Genomic DNA, 25357 nt, shown 5'->3' on the forward strand with positions numbered 1-25357 from the left:
TTTTGTGTGCAGAAATGTTCCTGATTCAATCTCCAGGTAAAAGAATCAGGGGGAGATACAAAAAAGGTCTCTGCCTGAAATCCTTGAGGGTTTTTGCTGTTTAGAGTAGATGATACTGGGCTAGGTGGACATTGCGTTAGCTACACTGGATGCCAGTGAAGTGGAAATTCAGATTGTTATTTTGGGAGGGCAATCACTTTTATAAGTGCACTTTTTATCCTTGGTTTATGGTTACTTCTCCCCACCTCAACTAAATATTTGGTTGTTCTAAGATCTGGCTGCAGCTGTCATCTCAGTTTAGTAAGCCCTTACAAGTAGTCCTCCTTTAATGACCACAGTTGAGACCATTATATTGGGAATGTTTGTATTTACATTCATTAGAGAGGAAGGAATTGCAAGAGGGTAAACAGGCACACAATGGGGAATACACGACAAAAAGAATACAATAGCACCAGCTATTTGCCTACGTGCTTGTGGCTGTGAGCCACCAGTTGCTTAGGAGGCAAACAAAAAACTGATTAGAGTTTTTTACTGCAAAACTGATTAGAGTCTTGTCAATTTCAGGAAGCTGCTGAAGCCAGCCAGATGGTTCTAATCAACTAATTAAGGTCACAGAGCTGAGCTTGTGAACTTGCTCTTAGCACTGTCTAGGGAAGCACTGTGCTGCAGAGAAAAGCAGCTCTGGAAGAGATAGCTTGTTTAGGCAATCTCTCCGCCCTGCGAGGGGACAAAAAAGGAAACAGAACAGGTCAGGCACAGGATAATGCATGCTAACTGACTGTAATGGTGAACATGTGACTGAGAGAGAGATGCTGCGAAGGTCATAAATGTGCGCATTGGTAGCAAAGATACTTTTTCATCATCATAGTAACTGCAAATGGTGGCTGCCCGAGGCAGTCACTAAACAAGGTCTATCTGTATAAGGTTTCTAACAAGATGGTTAGGAGGTTCAGTGCAGGCAGTTCAACATCTCCATGTTCTGTTCCAGCTGCATTTCAAAATCAATACAGATTTGGTTTAGCATTTTCACTTTTGACAAATTTAAGAAACCATGTTTCATTTATTATATTTGTATAGTCTGTTACTTTCAGTGCTAAGGTGTCAATCACTTGCTTTGTGTTAATTTGATTTGTATGATTCTAGCAGCTGAATAATTAATATAAAGTTTCTCACCTTTGCTTGTACAAAAGTGATCAGTAATATATATTTTTAGATTCCAGTGGACCATATACTTAGGGAATGTGTTTAGGATTGGAACTGAATGTAACCAGAATGTAACTCATGATGGCCTGAGCTACAGCCAGTCTTAAGTGCGTTGTGTTCAGTGAACCATGATTTATTGTTATACCCAGACTCTGTGGTAATCCTGACTGTAGTCTCTTGAAGCAAGTCAACATCATTGCTCAAGGTTTGAAGTAGCTTTTTTTTTTAATGCCAAAATTAAATTTAATGGGAATTTGCTAGTTTTGGGTGAAATACAGTTAGCTATGCCCAGACTTGAAGAAGGGAACAAAAAATGGAGTTTTCAACTCTCAGTGGCATGTTTCTATCACAATAAACCATGGGTCATTGTGAGATCTGGCTATAGCTATTGCTTTTAATGCTATTTTGCTGAAATACAGCATTCAGACAATCTCAGTTTTCATTGTGAAATATTGGCTGTAGAGATGGGGCAGAACATAATCACCCACTTTCAAAGATGAAGAATGTGGGACTGAGAAAATCTTGCAGCCATCATTATCCTGTTCTTTTTCCCCATACCACCATCACAATAATTCATCCTTTCTTCACTGCACATTTGCACGATTGAAACACATCAGCATTTCTAGGTACAGAATTGCATTTCTTAGTGCTGACAGCAGAAGCTCTTTTAAGAAATGGCATGTCTGAGTAGAATATTTGTTATCATATTGGTTCAACAGTAGTTAAACATTTCTTTGAACAAAGATCAGTTGGTTGTACAAGGTATCCATGCCATATCTCCTTTTGCATAATTTGAGTAACAGAAGCTCACTTTTTTCATTTTTGTGCATAACATACACAAAATTCAACATTAAATAAAACAAGGCTCTGTTACTTTCTCAGCAAGTTTATTCAGCCTGTATAGTATTCAGCCAAATGCATTGCACTGTATTCCTACTTTCCTCTTTTTGTTCCACCATCCTCTATCAACCAGCAGTCTTTAATGTTTATGTGATTTTTTTTCCCCTATTCATGTAGCCACTTTTTTGCCTTTGGAATTATGGTTCTTCCTTTTCTCTCCTTTTTCTGCTTCCTGCTGCCCACCATCTCCAGGAATACATCAGGCGACAGTTAGAGGAAGAACAGAGGCAGTTAGAGATCCTGCAGCAGCAATTACTGCAGGAACAAGCTCTACTTCTGGTAATGGGGAGGCAGTATCTATCTCACGTCCTTTATCCCATCCTTTCTGTCTGTACCAAAACTGCATGCTATCAGCCTGTGGGTACCCACACTTTTAGGCTTATAGGGTTGCCACCATTTTTCCATTTTTTCTTTTCATACTTGAAAGTATTCAAATGTTGGTTAATTTGGCATTTATAAACCTTTCTGGTATCAGCAAACCACTGGGACTGGAGGGGAAGCCACTAAGACTGGATCTAGCCTCTTACGCAGTTTTGTCTGGTTTGAATCAGGACACAGATTCAGTTGCAAATTGTTAAAAACACATTTTGAATAGGAGATAGTGAGCAGGAGCTTCTAAGATAGCAGCTGGCCAGCTTTTGGTTCTTGAGCTGTCTGGTATGATGGTCCAAGCACCCATAAAAGGAAACCTCAGGTTTGTGCACGGGCTACTAGAAGAGTCCCCAAATCTTGCAAGTTTAGTACAGGATTTTTGTGGGGGTTTTTTTTGTGAGATTTGGGCAGATTATTTCTTGGGGATCCAATGGGCATCCTAGTGCTTTGTGTGCTGCGTTGCCAACCTCTGTTCTAAGCCTTAACTAAAGTTTCATTGAAACACCTTGAGGACATCTTCCAGTATAGTTGTCTTTTTCCAAATTCAACTGCTGATGGATTAGATTTCTACCAGGATCAAAACATGGACATTCCAAGCAGAGTTTTAGTCCAATTTTTTAAATTTTTCCCTCTGGGGGGAGGAGATGGGTGGTGACAAATTTGATTGATAGATAGATAAATAAATAAATAAAATTCTATTGTTTCTCCTGCCCTTCTACATGTGCTTTCAACCTATGGCGAAAGAAAGTTTCAGGCACAGCCTACAACTAAAGACAGCTGAAGCCATCCTGGAGCATATATGCCAATTTAATTTAGTTATTAAGTAGTCAGTTTCTAAATCCAATTAATTGGCTAGAAAGAGAAAAATTCTCTGAAATCCTGGTTTTGGAGACCCTTCCCATGCCAATAGGAAAGCAGTATTGCTCTCTATTCGTGGTCTGCAAGTAATCTTGAGGTATAAATAGGGACCAGCAAAGAAAGGGTGAGACCAGAGAAAGAAACAAAGATCAGAAAACAACAAAAATGTGAAAAGTGCTAGCAAACAAAGGAATTTTGGGGCTAAAACATCTGAAGTGGCAATCCTAAAAGGCTAAGCTAATATGGAAAACCATACTGGGGAGAAACTGGTCTACTGAGGCCCGGCTATATTTCCCAAGTACAAGGTAGCATGCTGCATTAGTTTCTTTCTGAATGCAATCCTAGCAAGAGTTCTGAATGTTTCTATTGCCCTTTTATTAATAATTGGGGTTGCAGGTGGGGGGAGTTCATTGCTTGCACACCCTTGGCTGCACACGCTTTCTTTGTTTGGCCCGCTTCTAGAGTGCTCTCCATTTCATGACAGGAAGATGTATCTTCTCAGATGTCTCAATTCATTACTGAGAATTAAGTAAAAGCTCCCAGCAGCTTTCTGTCCTAGAATACAATAGCCATAAAGGGTATACACCCCCTCTAATATCTTTACTTGGTTTTATGGGGTCTGATGGCATGCTTCATTATAGGCTGCTTTTTTTACATTCCTGATAGAAGAGTGTGTAGGGGGGGGGGTGTTTCACTGCCTTTTTATGCTACTTAAAGTTTTGACACTTTTTTACTGCTAAATATCAGGTACACACACTTTTCCTTGTACTTTCTCTGTCCCTTCTCCTAGGTCAAAGTTACATCTTCTCAGTATTTGGGATATGTAATTTTGGGATTTTTTTTAACCAGCATTGTATTAATTAGTGATACTATTCATATTTTATTCCCTTGCTAGCAGTAGAATCAAGCAGACAAACCTATTTCTGCCTAAAGATTGCAGTTACTATCAGCCATTTTGATAATCCTGCATTAGGAGTCAGTTAAAATAAAAATTCAATTAATTAGATTTAAAAATGAATGCCTTTCAAATTTAAAGATTTCTTTGCACCAGTGGTTTCTTTGCTCCACTACCTTGGAGACATGGTGATTATAATTCTCAGATCGCCTAGCAGTACTATCCATATTTTAAATAAGCCTCATTTAAGGGCCCTTTAGACACAGTCCTAATTTATTTCATCCTGTTTGAACTGACACCGTCACAGAACACCATACTTTGGAAGTTTGTTGGGGTGGGGGGGGGGTGTTTCCTTTTAAAAGCATTTTGTATGTTAAAGCCTAAAATGAGATTGAATGGAGATTGAATTCCTTCCCACTGAAATAGGTCAGATAAATACATTGTTTGTGATGGATGTGTAGATTTGATAACAAAGTTAGTTAGGAATGGGCAATGGGTAAACACTGTGTGTATGCAGAATAAATGGAGTTGAGCGTTTAATTCACTCTTTGGTAAGGGTTCGTACTACCCGAACACGAAGAATATTGGAGCCCATACAAATCCACAATCAGCCATCACAGTCATGACATCTTTAATGTTGATTGAGTTTCCATCTATATTTGAGACGTGGCTGCTTCCTCCCAGCAGTGTTCCGACTGTATGTCCTGCAACTTCATACCCTTCTCTGGCCTGCTAATATTTGTGTGGTGGACATGTTTTGGTAGGAATACAAGCGCAAACAGTTGGAGGAGCAACGGCAAGCAGAGAGGCTACAGCGACAACTGCAACAGGAACGAGACTACCTAGTTTCTTTACAGCAGCAGCAGAGACAAGAGCAGAGACCAGCTGAGAAGAAGCCTCTCTATCATTACAAGGAGGGGATGAATGCCACTGACAAGCCAGCTTGGGCGAAGGAGGTAAGGATGGTCACATTCTATCCTGGGGTAGGTAAATAAAAAATCAGAGTTTAGGCAAAATTGAGTTTGAGTGCGCTTTCAGCCTCCCACCCACTCTCAGAACTCTTTTTGATTATTGGGCACTAATCCTTTATACCCAATAACCTCGTCTGTCCTCTGATGTCATCAGGTCCTTGTATCCAACCCAGGGCAAGGGCCAGATGGATCCCAAGGTTCCCTTACAATTCTGAAATTCCATGGTTCTATCACATACCCAGATCTGGATAGTATAATATAATTGGATCAAGTTACCTGTGTGACTAATCCTGGAAAGAAAATGATTCACCAACAAGGTGGAATTACAATGCTGATGGCCAGGATCTTAAAAACCTGAGTATTTTCACTGTGTTTTTTACTTGCAAGGAGAGAGATCTGTCCTACTGTATCATAAGTACTGATTACAACTTGAAAAATAAAATTGAACAGTATTTGATACCTAATAGAAATAGTCTGTTTTTGTAGAAAGACTATGAAACATTAAAAAAAATAATAAAGTATTATAGGGCCCAGGCTGGAAAATGCTGGTATGGATAAATGCTCCTTTTTAAAAAGCAAGTCTTCATGTGTGGTACCAGCTGATAAATCTTTGTGCCTAATATTGGCTATTGTTGCTAGTGCAGCCTTGTGATAGGTCAGGAAAAGTTACTAGTGCAGAGCATTTCTAATAGCCTACTTAATCATACATAGACTTATATTACCTATATGTAGAGGTATTAATATTTTTTAAAAAGTCTTGCACAGCTTACACATTTTTAAGTTAGGTATCAGAGGTAATGCACAGCTGTATCCATTTTCCACAGTGTCTAACACAAGAGCAGATAAATACTTTCCCCAGCATATCTAATGGGTAATTGGGGGGTATGTGTGCATATGCATGCAAGTGAAATTAGAATATAATTGAGTAGTACCACTGACCAGAAATTTACACTGTTTTCATCCTAGCTGTTTCCCCATATATTGTACTGTAAACATTTAGTTTTGAAAACCACATGAAAATGTACTTACTGTTCTCCCCTCAAATGATTTTCAAACTTAAACATTCAGGGAATACTTTCCACATCAAATCATGTGCTAAAGAGTTGCAGTGTATGCAATAGTGCAAACCTCAGTGCATTGCAGAAGTAATATATGATTACATTGATGTGAAAGCATTGGTTAGGAGTTAGTCAATCTCATAATTGTCCCATAGGAGAGTGCTGTGAGTGTATACTCAGAACATCTTATCCTTCCATGAAAGTACACATTCTTGCAGAAGATAAATTATAAGCAAGCAAATTTTCAGAAAGGTTAAGGATCTCTCAGAACAATTTGAAAGCCACTGGCTGTTCCATATTAAGAAGCTGCCCAGTGTATCATCTCATACAGTAAACGTTGGCTGTTTACCAACATTTTTTTTAAAATTCATTACCTATTTGGTCATTAAATTGCCCATTGCATTTCTGGACTGAATCGCCTCTTTGATGCATGTAATTTTCTTGGTAGTTGCATCTTTGTTAACCTTGTTAGTAAAAGGCAAGGATGTGGGGATGCCCAAAACCAGAACAGATTTTTAAAATTCAGCCCTAGTTTTTTTTTTAAGCCTGATTCCTACTGGAAGTGAGGTCAGAAGAACCTGCTCCCATCTCTACTGCAATTATTATAGCAGCACCAGCTACTGAATAAGCAGCTGTTACGTTCACATAATACACTTCCTCTGAAAGAAGAGATTTCCCATTCAAAAGCAGATGTTAGATGTCATTGGGGCACAGTAATTGCTACTGCTTTGAAAAGCTGCTGGTCTCTTAGTAACATTCTTGTTTTACTGAGTGACTATTACAGGGCATTTCATTATAGTGTAGTGGTTAAGATGTAAGACCTGGATGGGAAGACTCAGCTGCAAGTCCGCACTTGAATATGGAGATTCCTGGGTGACTTTAGGTGAGCCACCTTCTCTCAGCCCAGCCTACTGAAGAGCTATAAAATGAAGGAAAGCCTCCATGTTTGTTTGTTTGTTTGTTTGTATTTCAAATTTCTCTCGCCGCCCATCTCCCCCAAAAGGGGACTCTGGGCAATTTACAACACAATAAACAAATTAAAACCATAAAACATAGATTGCAATACAGATATAATTTAAAATGTTTGGCATAAGATAAACATTTTACCAAATAAAATAAATTGATAGATATTACACAAAACATTTTAAACTCAAACATGTTAATTTATTAATAAAGACCTTGTTTCTATATCCATAGTTAAAAATTTGGCTATCGCTATTGTAATTTTAGGATTTTTATCTGAGAGAAAATTTTTAACTCATTCATAAATACCTCTTCCTGGTCTTGATTTTAAAATAGGCCAGATAATATCCTGCCAAAAACTCTTGTAAAATTCACAGTGCAATAAAATATGATCCACAGTTTCAAGGTCAATACCATTATAAGGACAGCACCTTGGAGTGATCGGAATCTTTTGAAATCTACTGTGTAACATATTTGATGGCAGTGCTTTTAATCAGGCTTTTGAAAGGGCTATTCTATATTTACTTCAATGTAAACTGCTAAGATATATATGGTGCTGAAAAGCATAATTGTAATTTATTCTAAAGGTCAGAGTAAATAATGAAACATTACTTTATAATAGTGGTTACTTTTGCAACAATTTCTGTTAAATTATTTCTAAATAGGATGCACATACAGCAATAAGGGTTTAAGAAAATACAGGCATCAGGGGATTCTGGCTATATTATCTGTTATCAGTGATTTCAAGGAAGCTGTTCACTGCATTCATTTTAAAAGGTGCTAAGATAACTTCAAATAGATATCTTCTAGTCTACATTTAAACAATATGAATGGCTTGGAGCAGCCTTTCCCTGACCCTCCAAATATTAGATTACAGTATTCAGGTTTCTAACCATTGACTGTGCAAACTTACTTACTATAAGGTGTGGATTGTTGGGTTAAAATAAAATCTCTAAATTGAGTACAGTTCTGGCTATTTCTTGGATACATCTGAATAGCTTTCTGGGCCACAGAGTGGAATTGGCTTGCCACTGTCTTCTTCCATGTAGCTTTTTTCTAAACTTAGGGTATTCCATAGCGCTATCCCATCTAAGTAATCACCTGCTTAAATCTGCTTACCTTCCAAGTAGCAACAAAGCCAGATACATGCTTCCACCTGCTAAGAGAGTGTTAATTCAGGTGGTTTTATAAGCAAGCCAATTCATGAAGCATATCTTTACTAAAAGTCAGTGGAATCTCCACATTCAGAGGGACCCGATGTATACTAGTCACCATAAGGAAAGACATTTATTTAATGTTCTCTGTGTGACTTCCAAGAAGTTCACAAACTTGTAGAAATGGGGAGTCGGCCTGGTCCATTAAGGCTGTTAGTATATTTTCTGTGTTAAGGAGTATGTGCACATTGTTGTTTGACAGTTTTTGAGTTAGGACATCTAGTTTTCTTACATTTCTGAATCAGCAATTAGTTTTCCAAGCAAACTTGAGTTCTGATTCTTTTGGTACTGGACATTGAGCAATTGCATGTTGTTTGTAAGATTCATTAAAATGTGTGTTTTAATAGTTTAATTTCTGTAATCCTACTTCTCCAGGTACGGCAACGACCTTTTAATAACACACCCGTTATTCCAGCTAAACAGAACCATAGTTCCATTCCCAAACACCAGGTGCCCTTTCTTACTCACAAAGGCACTGTTCTGCACTCCAACTCTAAGCCTTATCTTAACATATCCAAACTGCATGGTAAGCAAAACGTGCAAGATCAGCAAGCATTAGATCATAAAGGAAAGGATATGTTGGCTTCTACTAGAGAAGTAGTAGTGTTGCCTGTCATTACAATTTCCATGCCAAGTCCTCAAGAAGATCCAAAGAAAAGACCCATTTTGATAAACTCAGAAACTAGGCTTGGTTTTCCAGACCAAAGGAAAAAGAATGGCAACATGAAGTGCTTCAGTGGATCTCGATCACAAGGGTGCAGCCCTGATAGGCAGACACCATTGAAGGTCAAGTCAGTGTCTTCTCCTCATCTTCCAGAAAGCGATAAGCCACCATTACCTCCATATAAGATCAAAATGAACTTCCAAGAGCACAATGGAGACAAGGGAAGGAAATACCATCCTTCACATTTATACCCAGGTGTTATTTCTCCTTCAAGGAGTGTTCCATCCTTAAACAATGTCTCAAAAATGCATGATCATCTAGATTTAAGTGCTTCTAGCCCAGCCTGCGTCTTGAGGTATCAGCAGATACAAAATGATCAGAAGAAGCACCATGCATCTTTGGAGAGTGTCTTTGAACATCATCTTTCTGTTGGGAACCATCATGCACAGATGCAGAGGAAAATAATAGGACAAAGTATGGAGCAACTTTTTGTTCCTTCTCTGGATCTTTCTCCACAAATTTCTCAGTTGAATGTATCCATAATGGCACCCTTATCTTCCTCCTCTCGCTCAGTATCTTTGAATGCCCTTTCATTTTCTTCTAACTCTGAACTGGCTTGGCCTTCTGAAGCTCCCCATGGTAATTCCTCTGGTACTGCTATGCAGGTGAATCTGGGCTCATTTTCTAAGTCTTCCTGTTTTTCTTCCAAACCTCCTCCACAAATACCTAATAAGAAACAGTTATTGGGTTTGCATGTGAACAATTATATGGCTCTATCATCTAGCACACCTAACCTGCAATATGCTGGACAGGATTATGTAAAACCACTTCCAGTGGGTAAATTCTCCTAGTATTGCCAATAAGCTACAGTGTTCTCCCCTTTCTGTAACTAGGGTTTATCAAGGGCTTCTAGCATGTCTGAAACAAATAGTATCAGGCAAGAGATTTGGTTATTATTCTGCTTTGAGCCGCTATCATTTAAGCAAGCCTTTTGGATATTTGTGACATAAGCTCTTAGAACATTATGAACAGGAGCTATGTTATAAGAAATATTCCAGCTCTTGTCTCCTCTAACATGGTATCTGTTGCAGTGCATAAGTGCATTATCTAAAAATGAATTATATTTCACATGTTACATATTTATCTCATTTGTACATATACTGTACATCTGGCTAAAACTCAAATAATTAATCAGCTCATTTAATTTGATAACAGCATTCCATTGTTCCATTCATTCTTATTTGGTCCTGTTTCTAATGAAACATGATCAAATGTTCTTGCTCTTGCCAATCTTTCCTTAATACTCAACAGTTAAGTATCTTAGCTACTTTCTCTTCCTTATTTTGAAAGGGACCTTGAAATTGTTCATTCTCAGTCTGCTGTTTTCCATTAAATTTAAATTTAAAAATCGAGCAGATATTTTCTCTCTTTCTGAAGGAACATAGAATACGTTAAGAAAATTTTGATTATCAGGGTTGTATTTAGGTGTCCCCAAGAAAGAATATACATACGGTGCAAATTAGGGGAGGAATTAAAAAGAAGGAATAACTTTCTTTTCCCTCATTTTAAGATTTCATATTTTAAAATCATTTTGTTGCTCAATGAGATAAGTTGTTATTTTTTGTTTCAATGGTACTTGCAACTCTCCAGCATCTCAGACCAAAGTCTTATCTTGTAGTCAAGCAAGCTCAGCCTCTGGTGACTTACATGAATACATCCATACAGTTTTCTTGGTGTGTTAAGAAAATGGTTTGCCACTGCAGCATGCCATTGCAAAATTGTTTGCCATTCCAAGATTTTCTGTTTTATTTCCCAGTTTAACTTCCTGGATTTCACAAATGGTCCCCATCCAAATTCAGAAGACGTCAGAGCATCTTTAGCTTTCTGAATCAGCCAAGGTCAACCAAGTGCTTCATAGACAATTTTATCTTGCATTACTGCATTATCTTACAACTGCCCATAGACTTCCATCAGCTGCTACATAACTATTTTAGCTAGAGATCACCAGATTCCTTTGAGATCTTCCATGTTATAATCTACCACTGCACTTGGGTCTCTCTCCAGCTGAGCTATCTTGAGTGTTCTCTGAGTAAAAAGGCAGGATATAGAATGAATGATTGAATGTATAAACAGCTTCCATCTGTATTAGAGGGAGTGCTAACTTTCATATTACATCAGCACAATACAATAATGAATGAATGAATGAATGAATGCTTTATAGTCAGAGACCAATACAAATGCAATACTTGGCATTTTCTTAATATTATCAATGTTTCTTTTCAAAATAATTGTATTAATTTACTTAAAAACAAGCGCACACACTTGTAGATCCCTATTACTGCAAAACCATCTTTCTTTGTTGAATACAGATGCACATTTCTAATCTTTCTGAAAAATATAAATACTTGTTATATAACTTAACACTCACATGAGGTGGTATTTTCAGTCAAACTTTCCATAAGCAAACTCATATTTTTTTTCCTTTTTGCTCTTTTGCTTTGAGTACAAGTATTACAGCCCACATTGAAGATATTTTATGTAAAGTGCTTAATTGTAAAAGTCCAGTTGCTTTTTAAGGCTCATGATGTCAGCTCTGATGGATGTTCAGAATTTGTTATGAATCTTTAGGACTAGATCTTTAACTTCTAGACTGAAGGAGCCAAATATTATTATAAAAAAAAAAATTCAGCTTTCATTCCAGTAATAAAAAATAGTTCTGAGTTATCAGCCTGATGTTTGCCCTAAACTCAACTGGGCATCTTCAGTATTCAAAACTGCTGAAAGTTTAATAGAGCATTTGAACGTGCAGCTCAAAGGGCTTGTTTTCCAACCTGCTGTCTGTATGTCTGTCTTTCATCTCCTTTTCTGTTGGAAGATTAGGATAGTAGATGACTAAGAATTTTGAAGATGCCTTTCACAAAATATGGTAATGCAACTAATACTTTTCGCTGTTCAAGTTCATATGCTCTGAATTCCAAAACAAATGGAAAAAAAATTTCTTTGCTTTTTGCTTTGCTTTGCTTTGGTGAAGCAAGAGAAGCCCAGTGAGCCTTGCCAGTTTTCAAAGGCACTGTCTGTCTCTTGTTGTCTTAAAATCCTTCTGCAAGGGAAGGGTTCTGTTGCAGAAGAGCAGAAAAGGGCCACAGGCCACCAAGGAAATCGGGTGCTTTGGAAGGATGGCTGCTCTCAGATGGTTGTGCCTTTTTTGATTCTGCTGGAAAAAGTAATAACTGAGAGTAAGTTCATATACTTAACTTTATCTCCAAAATCTAATCAAGGGAGGTAAACATAAATCAGTCTAAATTAAAGGGCAGTTTTCAAGATGTTGTGTTCTTTTATGTGCATCACTTCCATAAGCAAAGGAATGCACACAGACCCAAAAATATTCTTATGCTTATCAAGCACCAGTTAGGGCTTGAATTAGCTGCTGTCGTGGGAGGATGTGAAAATGTGAACCTTTTGTTGTCTGTAATCTGACATGCTTCATATCTGGCTGCTTCTGGCATCTTTCTTTTCTCTGGTGTCTCCAAAAAGAAGATGCATTTCCCCCAAAGTTCTTTTCATTCCTTGAATGAAGGAATCTTTTTGTGGCTATGACTGTCCGAAGGGGATGGGCTGCTTAATATTCCATGTATGCTTGAATCTGACTAGAAGAAAAATCAAGTGCATCTTTTAAAATATTGGTTGGAAATGTTAATAAAAGAGATGGCATAAGTTTACTTTGAATGCAGATTGTAAAAGGCTTTCCCTTTGTAACAGTTGGTGGCAGTGGGGAATTGGGGAGCCTCTGTTTGTATCCCTTCTGCTGCTGAGACTGATAAATAAAGGTTAAACTGGTTTTACTCCAAAGCGTGGTTTGTTCAACTACTTACTAAAGTTTGTAAACAACAGTGAAAGCTTTGACAAGCAAGGGGCTTAAACCCATTTGTTTCAGATTTACTTAGATCAATATAAGGCTCTGGGAGGCTGAAATCAAATCTGCACTCAGACCAGTGAGTTTGTTGTGAATCAGACCTTCAGAACTGGAGCGCCAGGTGTCTATTGCCTTGTGTAACTGAAATGCTGTTAAAAGTGGAGTGCTAATAGGTAATACTGTATAAGTGGGTCTCATACTTAAAAATAGCTTGCCTCTCCTCAGATTTTCTGTACAGTCTGAACAAGTATTTGACTGATGGTTGGCTTGGCCAGAAGAGTGAGAAAGGTAATGGTTTAATCATCTTTGGCCTAGACATAAATAATAGTATTTTCTCTAAAATTCCTCAGAGGCATGCAAAAGTAAATTTGCCACTAAGTAGGTAGCAACCCAGTATTCACAGAGTTCATGGAGATTTGCCTTTATTCTCAAGAATAGTGTTGCCATTTATTGTCCTGTTCCCTAATTTTCCTTGTGAAAGTATTTGGGAGTCATAAGGAGATCATAGATTTGGCCTAAAATGATACAAGAAAATCTATTTAGAGTGGATTTCTCAAAAAAACAAGAGATACAACAACATTCTGCTTGAATAAAGTCATGTAAGGGATTCTCTCTAACCCTAGTTGCCTTTATTAAGTCATGTAGGAGGAAAACACCTTCAGGACAGGTCTAGCTTCTTTTATCATAAATTTTACCCACTTGAAAACTGATTTAATTATGCAGAGCGCTCTTCCACATCAAGCCTGTTTAATAGCAAAGTGCTTGAAGGCTTGGTGACGGCATCCTAGTTCATGGGTAATTTTTGTTCAGTTTTAATTTGCTGCCAGGGTGGTTCAGCCCGGTATGTAACTATTGGATAGCATCCCAGAATGCACTCCTTTATTTCCTTGGGGACTGGAGGACACACTCCATGGGCTTGAATATTTTGGCAGCTCACTCAACTGCTTCATGGTCATTTGGAGGATGGCAAACAAGAAATGAAGTTAAAAACAAACAAGCAAATATAATTGTCATAGCATCAAACAAAATTTGGAGCTACTTGCTGGCTCATATATTGTAGTATAAAGCCATGTCAACTATGTACAGATACAATATTTTATTTGTAACTAGTATTTAATTCCACTCATTAGGACTGTGTGTTCAGGATTAAAGAGGTTCGGTGGGGTGAAGGGGAAGGATGGAACATTCAAGGTTGTTATTCAACCTTTTGCAAAGGGATGAAGGGGTGTGTGTGTGTGTGCGCGTGTGTGTGTGTTCGAGAGAGAGGGGGGGGGAGCCAGGATTCGTTTTGATACAGGACACTATGAGCAGTTTCTTCTTGCTTTGTCCATTCTCACTCCTCTCCTCTTCCCACCCATTTTTTAGCTATTCTTTGAAGTTTGGTGCCATTTCACAGAAAGGAGAAATGAGTCTGGAAAGAAGATCCATTCTCACTTTGCCCATGTATTTTTTTTTCCTTCCCCAAAGGAGGGTTCTTCCACCACTCCCCTCAGCATAACAGAGTCAACTAAGTATTTGCAAGAAGTAAAACAGCTCACCATCACTCTGTCTTGTGTTTGGCATCCTAAGGATAACCAAATACCATTGTCCTATCTAAAACAGATTATCTGGTCGTTGTTTTACAATTCTGTAAACCATTTTTGTAGCATTGTCAAATTAAGAGCACCACTGAAGGTTGGTAAGCATCCATTGGTGATGGTGAGGGTGTGTTAACAACAAATTTTAAAAATTGAGGCATCCTGGAAATTAAAGATTTGTGGATGATTATTTGTATTTGATTCAAATCTGGGATTACATTTTGTCTGAAATAGTTTATTTTCTGATATTGTTGGCATAATTCTTTTAATCAAGACATCCCATTGGATTCTGGCTCTATATTTTTGAAGAAAAGTGTATCATTGCACTTTCTTACTTAAAGCATTTTAATATTTGCTTTGTTGCTCATGGCTTCAGAAGAGGTGAAACACCTTTTGGAACACAAGTGGTAATCCAAGGATTCTGCAGCCTCTAAACTAGTGTTTTACAAAGCTTTACGACTGAAGACTTACTTTTAAAATGTGTAAAGGCTCCCTTTTGCATTTCTGTGCAAATCTCTGTTCAGGACATGCCCCCTCTAAGCTCTTTTCATAGCTCAGGAGCATACAAAGTTCCAAGGTTCTACAGGTAGGGTTGGGAAAGACTCCTACCAAAACCTGAAGAACTGCTGCCCGTCAGTTTAGATAATTCTGAAGTAGATGGACCAGTGCTGTAACTCAGTATTCAGCAATTTCCTGTGGTCCATGTATTATACCAGAACAATTGGATGATCAGCACAGTCTGATTGGCAGGAGGCATGGCTAGAACAACAAATCATACAGAGATTCAGCAGGTAGCCTCTTTTGAGAACAAGTGCTTTGAGCTTGCAGCAGTCTTTAATGTTCTGTTATCTTGGCACACTGGCCATGTTTTAGTGTGCCTTGATACAAAGTTTGGGAATTGCTTTCTAAGCTTTCTTGGGCTGGATAGTACCTTCTGGCCTTGCGTTCTTACTGCTGTACTTGCTTTTTTTTAAACCAAAAGCTGGGTTGGATCTGTGTCTAGTAATTTGCTTGTTGGTTTCATAATGCTACATATGCAGTCCCCTCTGTAAAGTCCTTGGGATCACAAAAGCCAGCGAGGAGAGGAGACAGACAAGTCCGCTCTGTCTTGCATCTCTCCTTACCTGCTCCTCTTTCCATGGGATTTGCTCTTCTTCTTTCTGCTGCTAGATGCAGAGTAGATTTCCAAAAAATAAAATTTGTGAATGATAGGAATTCTTGATCACGGCTGGTGTAATCTGGCATAAAAATAATTTTCTTGCTTCTGATTTGTAATATTCTGGAGAGCTATAAATGCCGTCTGTCTGCTTGGGCAGGGTCTGGAGGGCTGCTTTATCAAGGCAAGTAGGAAAATGTACAAAACCTGTATAGCCATTTTTAAAAGTTGACATCTAAAATATATCATAGCCTGCTGAATATACCCCCAAAGTACATTTGGCTCCAAATGTGGTAAAAAGACATACTTGGTTATATTACCTTTCAAAAAAGGACTTTCATATGAGGATGCATATAGATTTGGATTTATTTCTGCCAGGGTAAGGAAAAAAATAGGGTAGAAAAGGTGTTGGTGATCTGTCCTACAACCTGTTTCTGTATGCTTTCGGGCATTTCATTTGGCCTTTTCGTCACCTTCAGTTGGCTGCTGTTTACTCAGTTACAATCTGTTTTGTCTATACTTTAGTCTCCTTGCTGATGACTAGGAAACTGTTTAAATTTAGGCATTCAGTTGGTTGATTATTTATTTATATGACAGGAGAGGGAACTGGACTTGAACAAAGTTCATAAACTGAACAATAACAGTAATTATTTTTATTATGCTATCAATTAATATGAAAGTCCTTTGGAGCAGCCACAATTCATTGTTAGCTGGAGTTATTTCTGTGTTTTGATTGGCTGATTGGAAATACAGTCTGAGAAAATGGCTGTACAGGTTCTAGAGGTTTTACAGACAGTGCCTTTGGACAACTCAAGTTCGTGACTCCTTTTCTCCTTTTCTTCAGGTTGAAGAACGTTCCAGGCTGAACCGGCAAAGTTCTCCAGCCATGCCTCACAAGGTGGCCAACAGAATTTCTGATCCAAACCTGCCGCCTCGATCAGAGTCCTTTAGTATTAGCGGGGTGCAGCCAGCTCGAACACCGCCCATGCTGCGATCGGTGGATCCACAGGTATTGTGTCTTAGTAGAGCCTCCTGTTCTTTGCTGCTCAGGCGCAGCTCAGACAAGAATGTGACAGATTATTCTCATCAAAGGTAATGTCATCTCTAAGCAATTTCCTTGTTTAACAAGCGTTAACATTTCAGAGGCAACACCTAGTCAAATTCTGCATCGAGTTTGTTACAGACTAATTCAGTCTCACTGCTCATTAACGGTTTCCTCCTCCTCCCCTTATCTGAGTACCTGAGGTGGGAATAAAGAAATGTGAGCTAACCATCAGGCATATGGCGCACGACCAAACAGCATTTTGTTCTGTTATACATAGGGTCACCATGAGTCGTAAACAACTCGATGGCAACTCACAACAACAACCACCTAACCATCGTGACCACCATACTGTCCTCTGTATAAGGAGGGATAATGAAAATTAAATGAGGGATTTTTAATCATTATCATGTTATTAAAGTTTATAGAACAGTAGCAATCTCTCCACTGTTTGAAGTCATTCAGACCTAAGAGATGTTCTTGAAAATGCTATTTGAGGAGGTAGACAAATAGGCACAAGTCCCTGCAAAGTAGCATGCGTCCTTTACTCTTCTGGGGGAAAATGGAATCCATGAAGCTGCTTTTGAGGCAGCAGATTCCACCTGGGCTTGTGTCCCTTGGTCTTCCATGGAAAAAGCAGTGGAAATGGGAACTTTTGGATGGGTGAGTGACCAGAACCAACAACAGTAGGAAGATCATCATGGGCTGGAAGGGGAACTTGTAGGCAAGATAGGGAGGCTTTGTGGGTTAGATCTTAACCATGGACCAATGTTTCTACACTTGCGATTGAGACAGTCAACGCACATTGAGCTAACCATAGGGTGGGGGGAATGAAACATGTATCAACCTGCTCTTAACCTTGCTCTTTGGGAGGGAGCTCAAAGGACAGGTCACAATGAAACATGCTCCAGAAACTCTGATAAAAAGGGATATTATAGTGATGTGGAATTGTGTCTTTTTATCTTTTGGGAGTGGTGGTGGCATGCATGAAGAATTCAGAATATCTCATTCAAATAACATAGATTTCATTATTATTTAAAACAGCCTAATGAAAAGTCCCTGCTGAGCTATTCTGGGATGCCCAAGCCATGCATGTGTTTGTCACATTCTCCAAATTATATATGTGAACATACCATATTTGCATAATGCATAATGCATATGCATAATGCATATTTAAATAAACTGTGAATGTGACATAGTGAAAGTATATAAGATACCAGCATACTTGATGGATACCCAGAGAATCTGCTCTGGAGCAAACTTGGATTTGCTGCCTCCTTCAATTCTTGGTAATATGAGTGAAATGAGTAATACCAGACCTTGTCTTTGCATTTCCATGGTTCCATTCATAGCCTCATCACCAGTTCTATTCCAGATCATCCTTTTTACTCCTTCAGTTGTACAACAAATCTTGTGCTTCTACATTAGTCAACTTGCTTATAGGACCATCAAGCAGTGGCTTCCATGAAAGAGAAGTTAGAGGATACATATAAAATGCTGCTTTGGTCCAGGATGGCAATTCTTCTGGCTCACTTGTGACCCTTTCCTCCAATTAAAGTAAACAGAGTAATAGCCAAGGTTTTTGTTTGTTTGTTTGTTTGTTTGTGTAATTGCTGCTTTTTGCTTCCTTTTTATCTGGCATATGTCATTTACAACATGAAACTTGAGTGTTTGTGTTAAAACTAAAGGAGGGAAGTACATGGTGTCCAAGCCCTCTTGCCAGTAAAATAATACACCAAATTTAAGTATCTTAGGAGCGGTATAAAATAAGCAGTTGCACATAGCAGACTAAAGTATGATGTGCTTTGTTTGGTTTTGGCTTTCCTTCTTGTGTGAACTATTAACTATGGTTGGTAAGGATTTATGGCTTAATGTATTGTATAAACCCAACCAGTATTGGTATGGTGAGCATACCATGGGTCAGACAAACTAAGGCTTAGTACAGGGTGTGAACATGGCCTGTGTCTATCCAAATGATACTTAGACTCACAGTCTTTATTTCCAAACAAACAAATCTTATTTCAGTCAAAGACCAAGTTTTTATTTAATTTTCTCTTGTAGCTGATAAACCGATTACAAAGTTTCTTTTCCTGTTTCTCTTTTGGCAACTCAGTGCAACTAAAATGAGGAGCCACCAGCCTTGCAGATGAGTCTCTGTATATGATTCCTAATCATTATAATTTTACAATACTGAATATGCAGAAAGTGTTACACTTTTTGACAACTCATCAGAACCTGAAACTCCTGAAAACAGCCACTCCTCTTTTGAAACGTTCTTTAAAATAAAGAAGCTGGGCCCCAAGGATATGCCATACCAAGCCAATTGGTGGAAATAACAATCCATGGAAAATCAAGTTTCCTTTGTTTTTGGATCTACTAGACCTGCCAAACAAAACAAACATTTCATATGTAACTTTCTTATCATTTCATAAATAACACATTATCATACAACTAAAAACTACTGCTCTAATGGACATTCTTAGAGGAATAGAATTCAGGCAAATAAGGAATCTCATCTTTGGCATTTCCTGACCTTCATCCACTTATGATTGTAAGATCTGAATCTTACATTTTTTTAATCAAATTCATTGAAAAAAAATCAAAACTAAAATAAAAAATTGGGGAAACAAATATTTTTTTTTAAAAACATGCTTCATTACTATTTATTTTTAATAACTTTTTTCCAGTTTATACTGATGGTTTTGTTTTAACTTGGTACATAGATTCCACATCTGGTCAGTGTGAAATCCCAAGGACCTTCCTTGCCTGCCTCTCAATCACTGCATGAACAGCCCACAAAGGGGATGGCTGGGTTTCAGGAAGCTCTGACGGTGACCTCTCACCGCACTGAGATGCCAAGGCAGAACTCGGACCCCACTTCCGAAAAGCCTCCTCTCCCCCCTCGTGTTGAAAAGTTTGATCGAAGTTCTTGGTTACGACAGGAAGAAGACATTCCACCAAAGGTAAAAATAAATTTCAAAAAGGAACATGCTTACTTGCAAAATCCAGAACAGGAAGTAGCTTAGACATCTGCAGTGGCACTGCAAATCTTTCATACAGTACTAGGGACTCTTAACTAGTATGGCACTGGTGTCTCCTGCATTTGAATGGCCAGATACATTAATACTTGAGGACATGCTTCAAATTCCATTGAAGGCAGTGTGATAGATAGCTCTGTGATAGACCACAGAAGGTACCAGGTTGTCTCCAGTAAAACTAGCCAGTTGGAGCTGCCAAAACTCAGATGCCTGCTAGATGGCAGAAGGAGATACAGGAACTATATCTTTGCTACTCTGAAGTGGTTGTCTGATTTTGCTTTTGCTTTTTTTCAATCCAGATCTGGTAGACCTAGTCTCCAGCAGCACTCTGTCTGTCTGTCTGTCTATCTTTCTATTTATTGCATTTATATGCTGACAAAAATCCAAAGACTCTTATTAATTTACAGTAAAAAAAATATACTGATGAAGACAAAAGCACAGTAAATCCTGTTTAAGAAATGAGGAGGCAAATGAGATGGAAGGGGTTTGCCCCAGAATTGCTACCAAAGAGCAAATGACATGGAACTACATCAAGGGTGCATCCCTTTTCTGGGGCTGAGAAGCACCCTCCATTTTTAAGTGACAATATCAGGGCCACTTTCCAAAAAGTGGTGGGTGGGGCCAGATGAAAACTTAACTGGTTTTCAGTTTCAGTGTAATCATAATTAGAGTCAATATACAATATACTTACTTAATATTACCTTTAATAATTATCTCCTTTTGTCAAGTTACAGAGTATCACACTCTAGATGTTTTAGGGTTATGTGCAACCTTGTGACCTCAGGCTGTGATACAAACCCAATGACCTGGGATAAGACCGAATACTGTATTCCTTGATTTTCCATAGCTTCTTGGCATCAGTCCACTGCATAGTTAAAGAAATCCATTGGCACATATTGGCTACCTTTGAAAGATTTGTATTAACCCAGTTTTTAAATTATAATGTCCTTAATCAAATGATCCCTAGAGATGGGTTACACTGGGGGCTTGGACTCTGGTATGGAATATACCAGCCAAGGCAAGAAGCAGATACTGAAACCCATAATTGCTACATGGATTCTGAGGCAGGAATAAGGTCTTGGTCTGAGCACAAATCCTTGCAGCAGACCCCAGCATCATTTTGGCTATGGAGTTCCAGGTTACAGCATCAGGCAGTAAAAAAATATGCATGAGATCAATAAACTATGCTAGCTGGCATACAATATGAAAGGCTGTTAAAATAATGTTGCAGAGGATGCAGCATGTCTGTCTTTTGGCTTCCCTTACTTCCCACTCCTAGCTTTGCATTAAAAAAAAAAATCTGCAGTAAGCATAAAACTTGCCATACTGGATCAAACCTGTAAGCTTTCTAGGCTGATGTCATGCCTTCAGATATAATCAATACTGGATAGACTATTGTATAAAGGCTGCAGTAGCTTTATGCTTTAATGATTTGATGGCAGCAGTAGCTCTTTAATTAATGCGGTTCCATATGCATCTACTCAAAATTAAGTCCCACTGAGATCAGTGGGACTTTCTCCTAGGTAAGTGACTATTAGACTGTAATCTAAGGCTCTTTTCCAAACTACTAATGCAGATGCTGTTGTTGCTGCTTTGTTTTGTTTATGGCTCTTATGAAAAATGGTTTTGCTCGTGCTGAATTTCAGATTATGCACAATTAGGAGAAGAGAGAAAGACAAATAGCTAATAGATTAAATGTGGAGATGTCCCCTACATTTTTTTTTCTGATAAAAAAATTTGCTCTGATATTGTGAATAATTTATACTGTATTTAACAAGGAAGATTAGGGATTTTCCCCCAGATAATTTATTTTCAAAACAGGAAGGTCACCTTAGATTCACCAAGAGTAATGATGAAAAAAACAAGCAGTTTTTGTGTCTAATCTTAAGAGGAGGAAATCATCTTAAAGTCAGGATTGTCTTCATGATTAGGTAATTGGCTGATTCAATAAGAAGACAACAGAGAGACCTTGGACCTCCTTAGAGATGGGGGTTCATGGTTAGCTGCATTGTAGAACCAGATTAAGGCCTATGGTTTATCAATTACATTGCTTGGGCTGTGAAATCAACAAAATTTTAACCCCCCCCCCCGAGATTAACATAGAAAATAGAGTATTCACTTGAGATAGGAGAGCAAATAGTTACAAAGCACTCTTTTCTTTTTTGAAGAAAATAACATGCAGTCAGGACCAGGTTATTTAAAAAGCGTTCTCCTATTTAAGAGTGTGCAAAAGCGTTCATTTTGAAATCTTCTGTGTATGACATTGTTCATGAAATGTTCCATTTCAAGTGTAAGGTGGTCGTATTGAACAGGTTGGAAGTACTAGAAAATGCACTATAAATCGACCTGATGGTGGCACAGACGGGACTTTTGTTTTGTGGCACCTGTGCGGTGCTACACCCTCCCTTCTGTGTTGCGCTAGGCCCCAACAATGACACCTTTCTCACTTCTCTTTAAAAAAAACCACCTTTTCACATTGGCTCTCCTTATTCACTAGCTCTGCCTAACATCTCTATTTAAGGGATATTTTTTCCTGCGTTTCTCTCCATTTTTATTTTGTTTTCGTTTTTTTTTCAACAATGATTATATGGTCATGGTAAATTGCTTCAAGATTTTCTGTAATGAGAAGGATTATAAAAATATTACCATTCAGCTATTACCACCACCACTAATAATAACAGATTTTTCCATGTGATGATGATAATATTTCAATACATATGAATTCAGCATCAAATTGCACAAGGTTGCAGTTAGGTACGTGTCTATTATACAACATTCACTACACAGAACTGTGTTCTGGTTTATCACATTTAAAGTAGCCATAAATGTGGAGCGGTGTTATCTTCATTCCTTATTCAGACCAGTTCAGAAATAATTTGTTGTTTGAGACCACAAACCATCACATAAACATCTGTGTATAATTAAAATACTGAGTGCATGTATTATCAGTATAAAATCTACCTCCCATAAACATTTGTGCAAATAATCATCAAGTATATGTATACTCACAATATTTTTTTTCTCTTTGAACAAGGCCATTGCTAAACAAGCTACTTTATGGCTTGCTTTGGAAAAGGGCTATATTTCAGTGATAGAAGACATACTTTTTATATAGAAGATCCCAGGTTCAGTCCTTGGCATCTCTAGTAGGTATGGGAAGAAAATTGTGACTGAAACTGAGGAGTGGGGCCACTCAATGGCAGCAAACTTTCATCCAAGTGATGGTGAACTACAGCTCCCATCATCCATGACCATGCTGGCTGTACTGTTGAGATCTGAGGTCAAACAATATGTGGAAGACCTACTACCTGACACTGGTGGTAGACAGTACTGAGCTAGATGAACCAATTATCTGGCTTAAAATAATGCAATTTCATATGACTTTTGTTGTCTCATCAACAGTTCAGAGTGGAATTTGATCCACAGCTTCTGTACTGCACAGCAGCTGCATACATAGTGCAGTAAATTCTTGATATTCTCATGTCTGCATTACTTATTATTACCATATTTGTATTACCTGTCATGCTAATGCTCCACTGAATTTTTGTATGGCTTAGTCCTCAATTAGCCACTGTTAGAATCTTTCAGTGGCTCTTATTCCCCAGGCTGACAGCAAAATTAACAGTGCTCTTTTCTTCTATTCTGCAGTTCCATGGCAGCATTATAATAACAAAATACTATCATCTTTAGTAGGAAGCAGGCAATGGCAAACCACTTCCAAAAACCTTGCCAAGAAAACTGCAGGGACTTGTCCAGGCAGTCCCCGAGAACTGGACACGATTGAATGGATTAAAAAAAAAACCGCTAGTGTCATTGTAGTGTAATAAGTCTTGGACTTGGAGCCAGAAGACCCAGGTTCTAGACCCCACTAAACCATGGAAACTCACTGGGTGACATTGAGCCACTTGCGGTCTCTCAGCCCAGCCCTCTTCACAGAGTTATTGCTGTGGTGACCCCTATGTAAGCCACCTCAAGCCCTCAGAGAAAGTGCCTTGCATCTCATAAAAAATCCATTTTCTCTCTGTTTCCATAGGACACATTAGGACATCCTCCCCAAAATCCTGGGATTTGTAGTTCCCAACAGTCCTACATGACTTCCTGCAAATCGCACGTTGGTGTGGCTACTTAAAATAATGCTCATCAAGCCTTGCTTTGTAACAAAGTGTCCTATGGAATTAAAATGAATACATTTCAAGTGAAATCTTTTCTCGCCTAACAAGCAGGTTCTTTTCTTCGAAGATATCAAGTGCAATTTGCAGTTGCTTCACTGAAAAAAAATATTTCTACTTTTCAAGAAGAAATTAAAGCAGGTTTTAGTGGCAAATTTGCCCAAACCTGGTGGTCATTACTCCTAGTATCTTGGCATAATCTGGGAGCCTACTTCTGGCAGCACAGCTTCAGTAACCAGCACAATTTGGTTTTTCTTATAGGTGCCTCAGCGAACTACTTCCATCTCACCTGCATTAGCTCGGAAGAACTCTCCTGGGAATGGGACTGCTCTGGGACCTCGACTTGGATCACAGCCCATAAGAGCAAGGTAACATCAACCAAGATAAAACTTACTATTCATATGTCTAAACTGCTAGATTTAGAAGAGGGAGTCAATTGGATATGCTATGAAAAAAGAATTTATTTTCTTTCCCCAATCCCCTTGAGATGTAGACAAGAGGAACATGGTAAGTTAGGGAACCTTCTGCCCTCTGTCTGCAGATGGAAGTGAAAGATTTGAATAGGTGTGTACAATGGGAGAGACTGTGGCCAAGTAGGAGATGACATGTTTTGCATGGAAGTTCTGTCCCTGACATCTTTAGTTTAAAAAAAAACCCTCAAAGGAGCATGAACATGAGAACACATGCATAAAAAGAGCCTTGATCAGATCTTGCTTGATCCCATCAAGCTCAGTGCTTTGTGTCATAAACAGGTAAGCAGATGCATTCAGGAAGCTCATAAATGTGAGTCCTTGGTGCTCTCTCAGCCTTGTTTTCTTGCAGATGTTTCATTGCCAGACTAGGCAACATCTTCAGTGCGAAGAGGGAGTGGGCCTTGCTCTCAGTTTATATACAGTGGTTTGCCCTGCTTGTGTTGGTGGGGGTGTTGTTCTGTTGGTGAGGAGGTGTACTAGTCTTTTGGCTTTTCTGTTGTCTCTTTTGAATGGTATGTAAATGTTGTTTACCTCTGTGTCTATTGATGGCTGCTTTGTCTGAGTGCCAGGCTTCCAGGAATTCTCTGGCGTTTTTGGATTTGGCTTGGTTTAGGAAGCTCAGTTTCCCAGTTGAAACTATAGTTCCTCCTCGCCAGCAATCAACACCCAGATATGCAAAAATCAACACTAGGGTTAACACCAGATGAACCATCAAACAGCACAATATACCTTAATCAAGGAACTATTAACTCAGTTAATCAACCAAGCAGCAAACGACAGCCCAATCAAAGAACTTCCAAGGAGAGAACAACACCCCCACCAACACAAGCAGGGCAAGCCCCTATATATAAACAGAGAGCAAGGCCCCCTCCCTGTTCACACTGCAGATGT

At 38.6% G+C, this 25357-nt stretch overlaps 1 protein-coding gene across 2 annotated transcripts in view; it reads left to right on the forward strand.

The window, feature by feature from the left end:
* The window catches only part of TNIK (TRAF2 and NCK interacting kinase), a 295901-nt gene that overhangs the window by 231481 nt on the left and 39063 nt on the right, over positions 1-25357 (forward strand). Inside the window, exons 14-18 of one of the 2 annotated variants that reach the window (XM_063306445.1) lie at positions 2296-2382; positions 4993-5184; positions 16589-16753; positions 19510-19749; positions 24255-24361. In XM_063306445.1, coding sequence (XP_063162515.1) covers positions 2296-2382; positions 4993-5184; positions 16589-16753; positions 19510-19749; positions 24255-24361 — 791 coding nt within the window. The remainder of the gene's footprint in view (positions 1-2295; positions 2383-4992; positions 5185-16588; positions 16754-19509; positions 19750-24254; positions 24362-25357) is intronic. The other variant, XM_063306444.1, reaches the window with a different exon arrangement.

The sequence above is a fragment of the Candoia aspera genome, chromosome 6, assembly GCF_035149785.1.
Source record: "Candoia aspera isolate rCanAsp1 chromosome 6, rCanAsp1.hap2, whole genome shotgun sequence".
NCBI classification, from domain to species: domain Eukaryota; kingdom Metazoa; phylum Chordata; class Lepidosauria; order Squamata; family Boidae; genus Candoia; species Candoia aspera.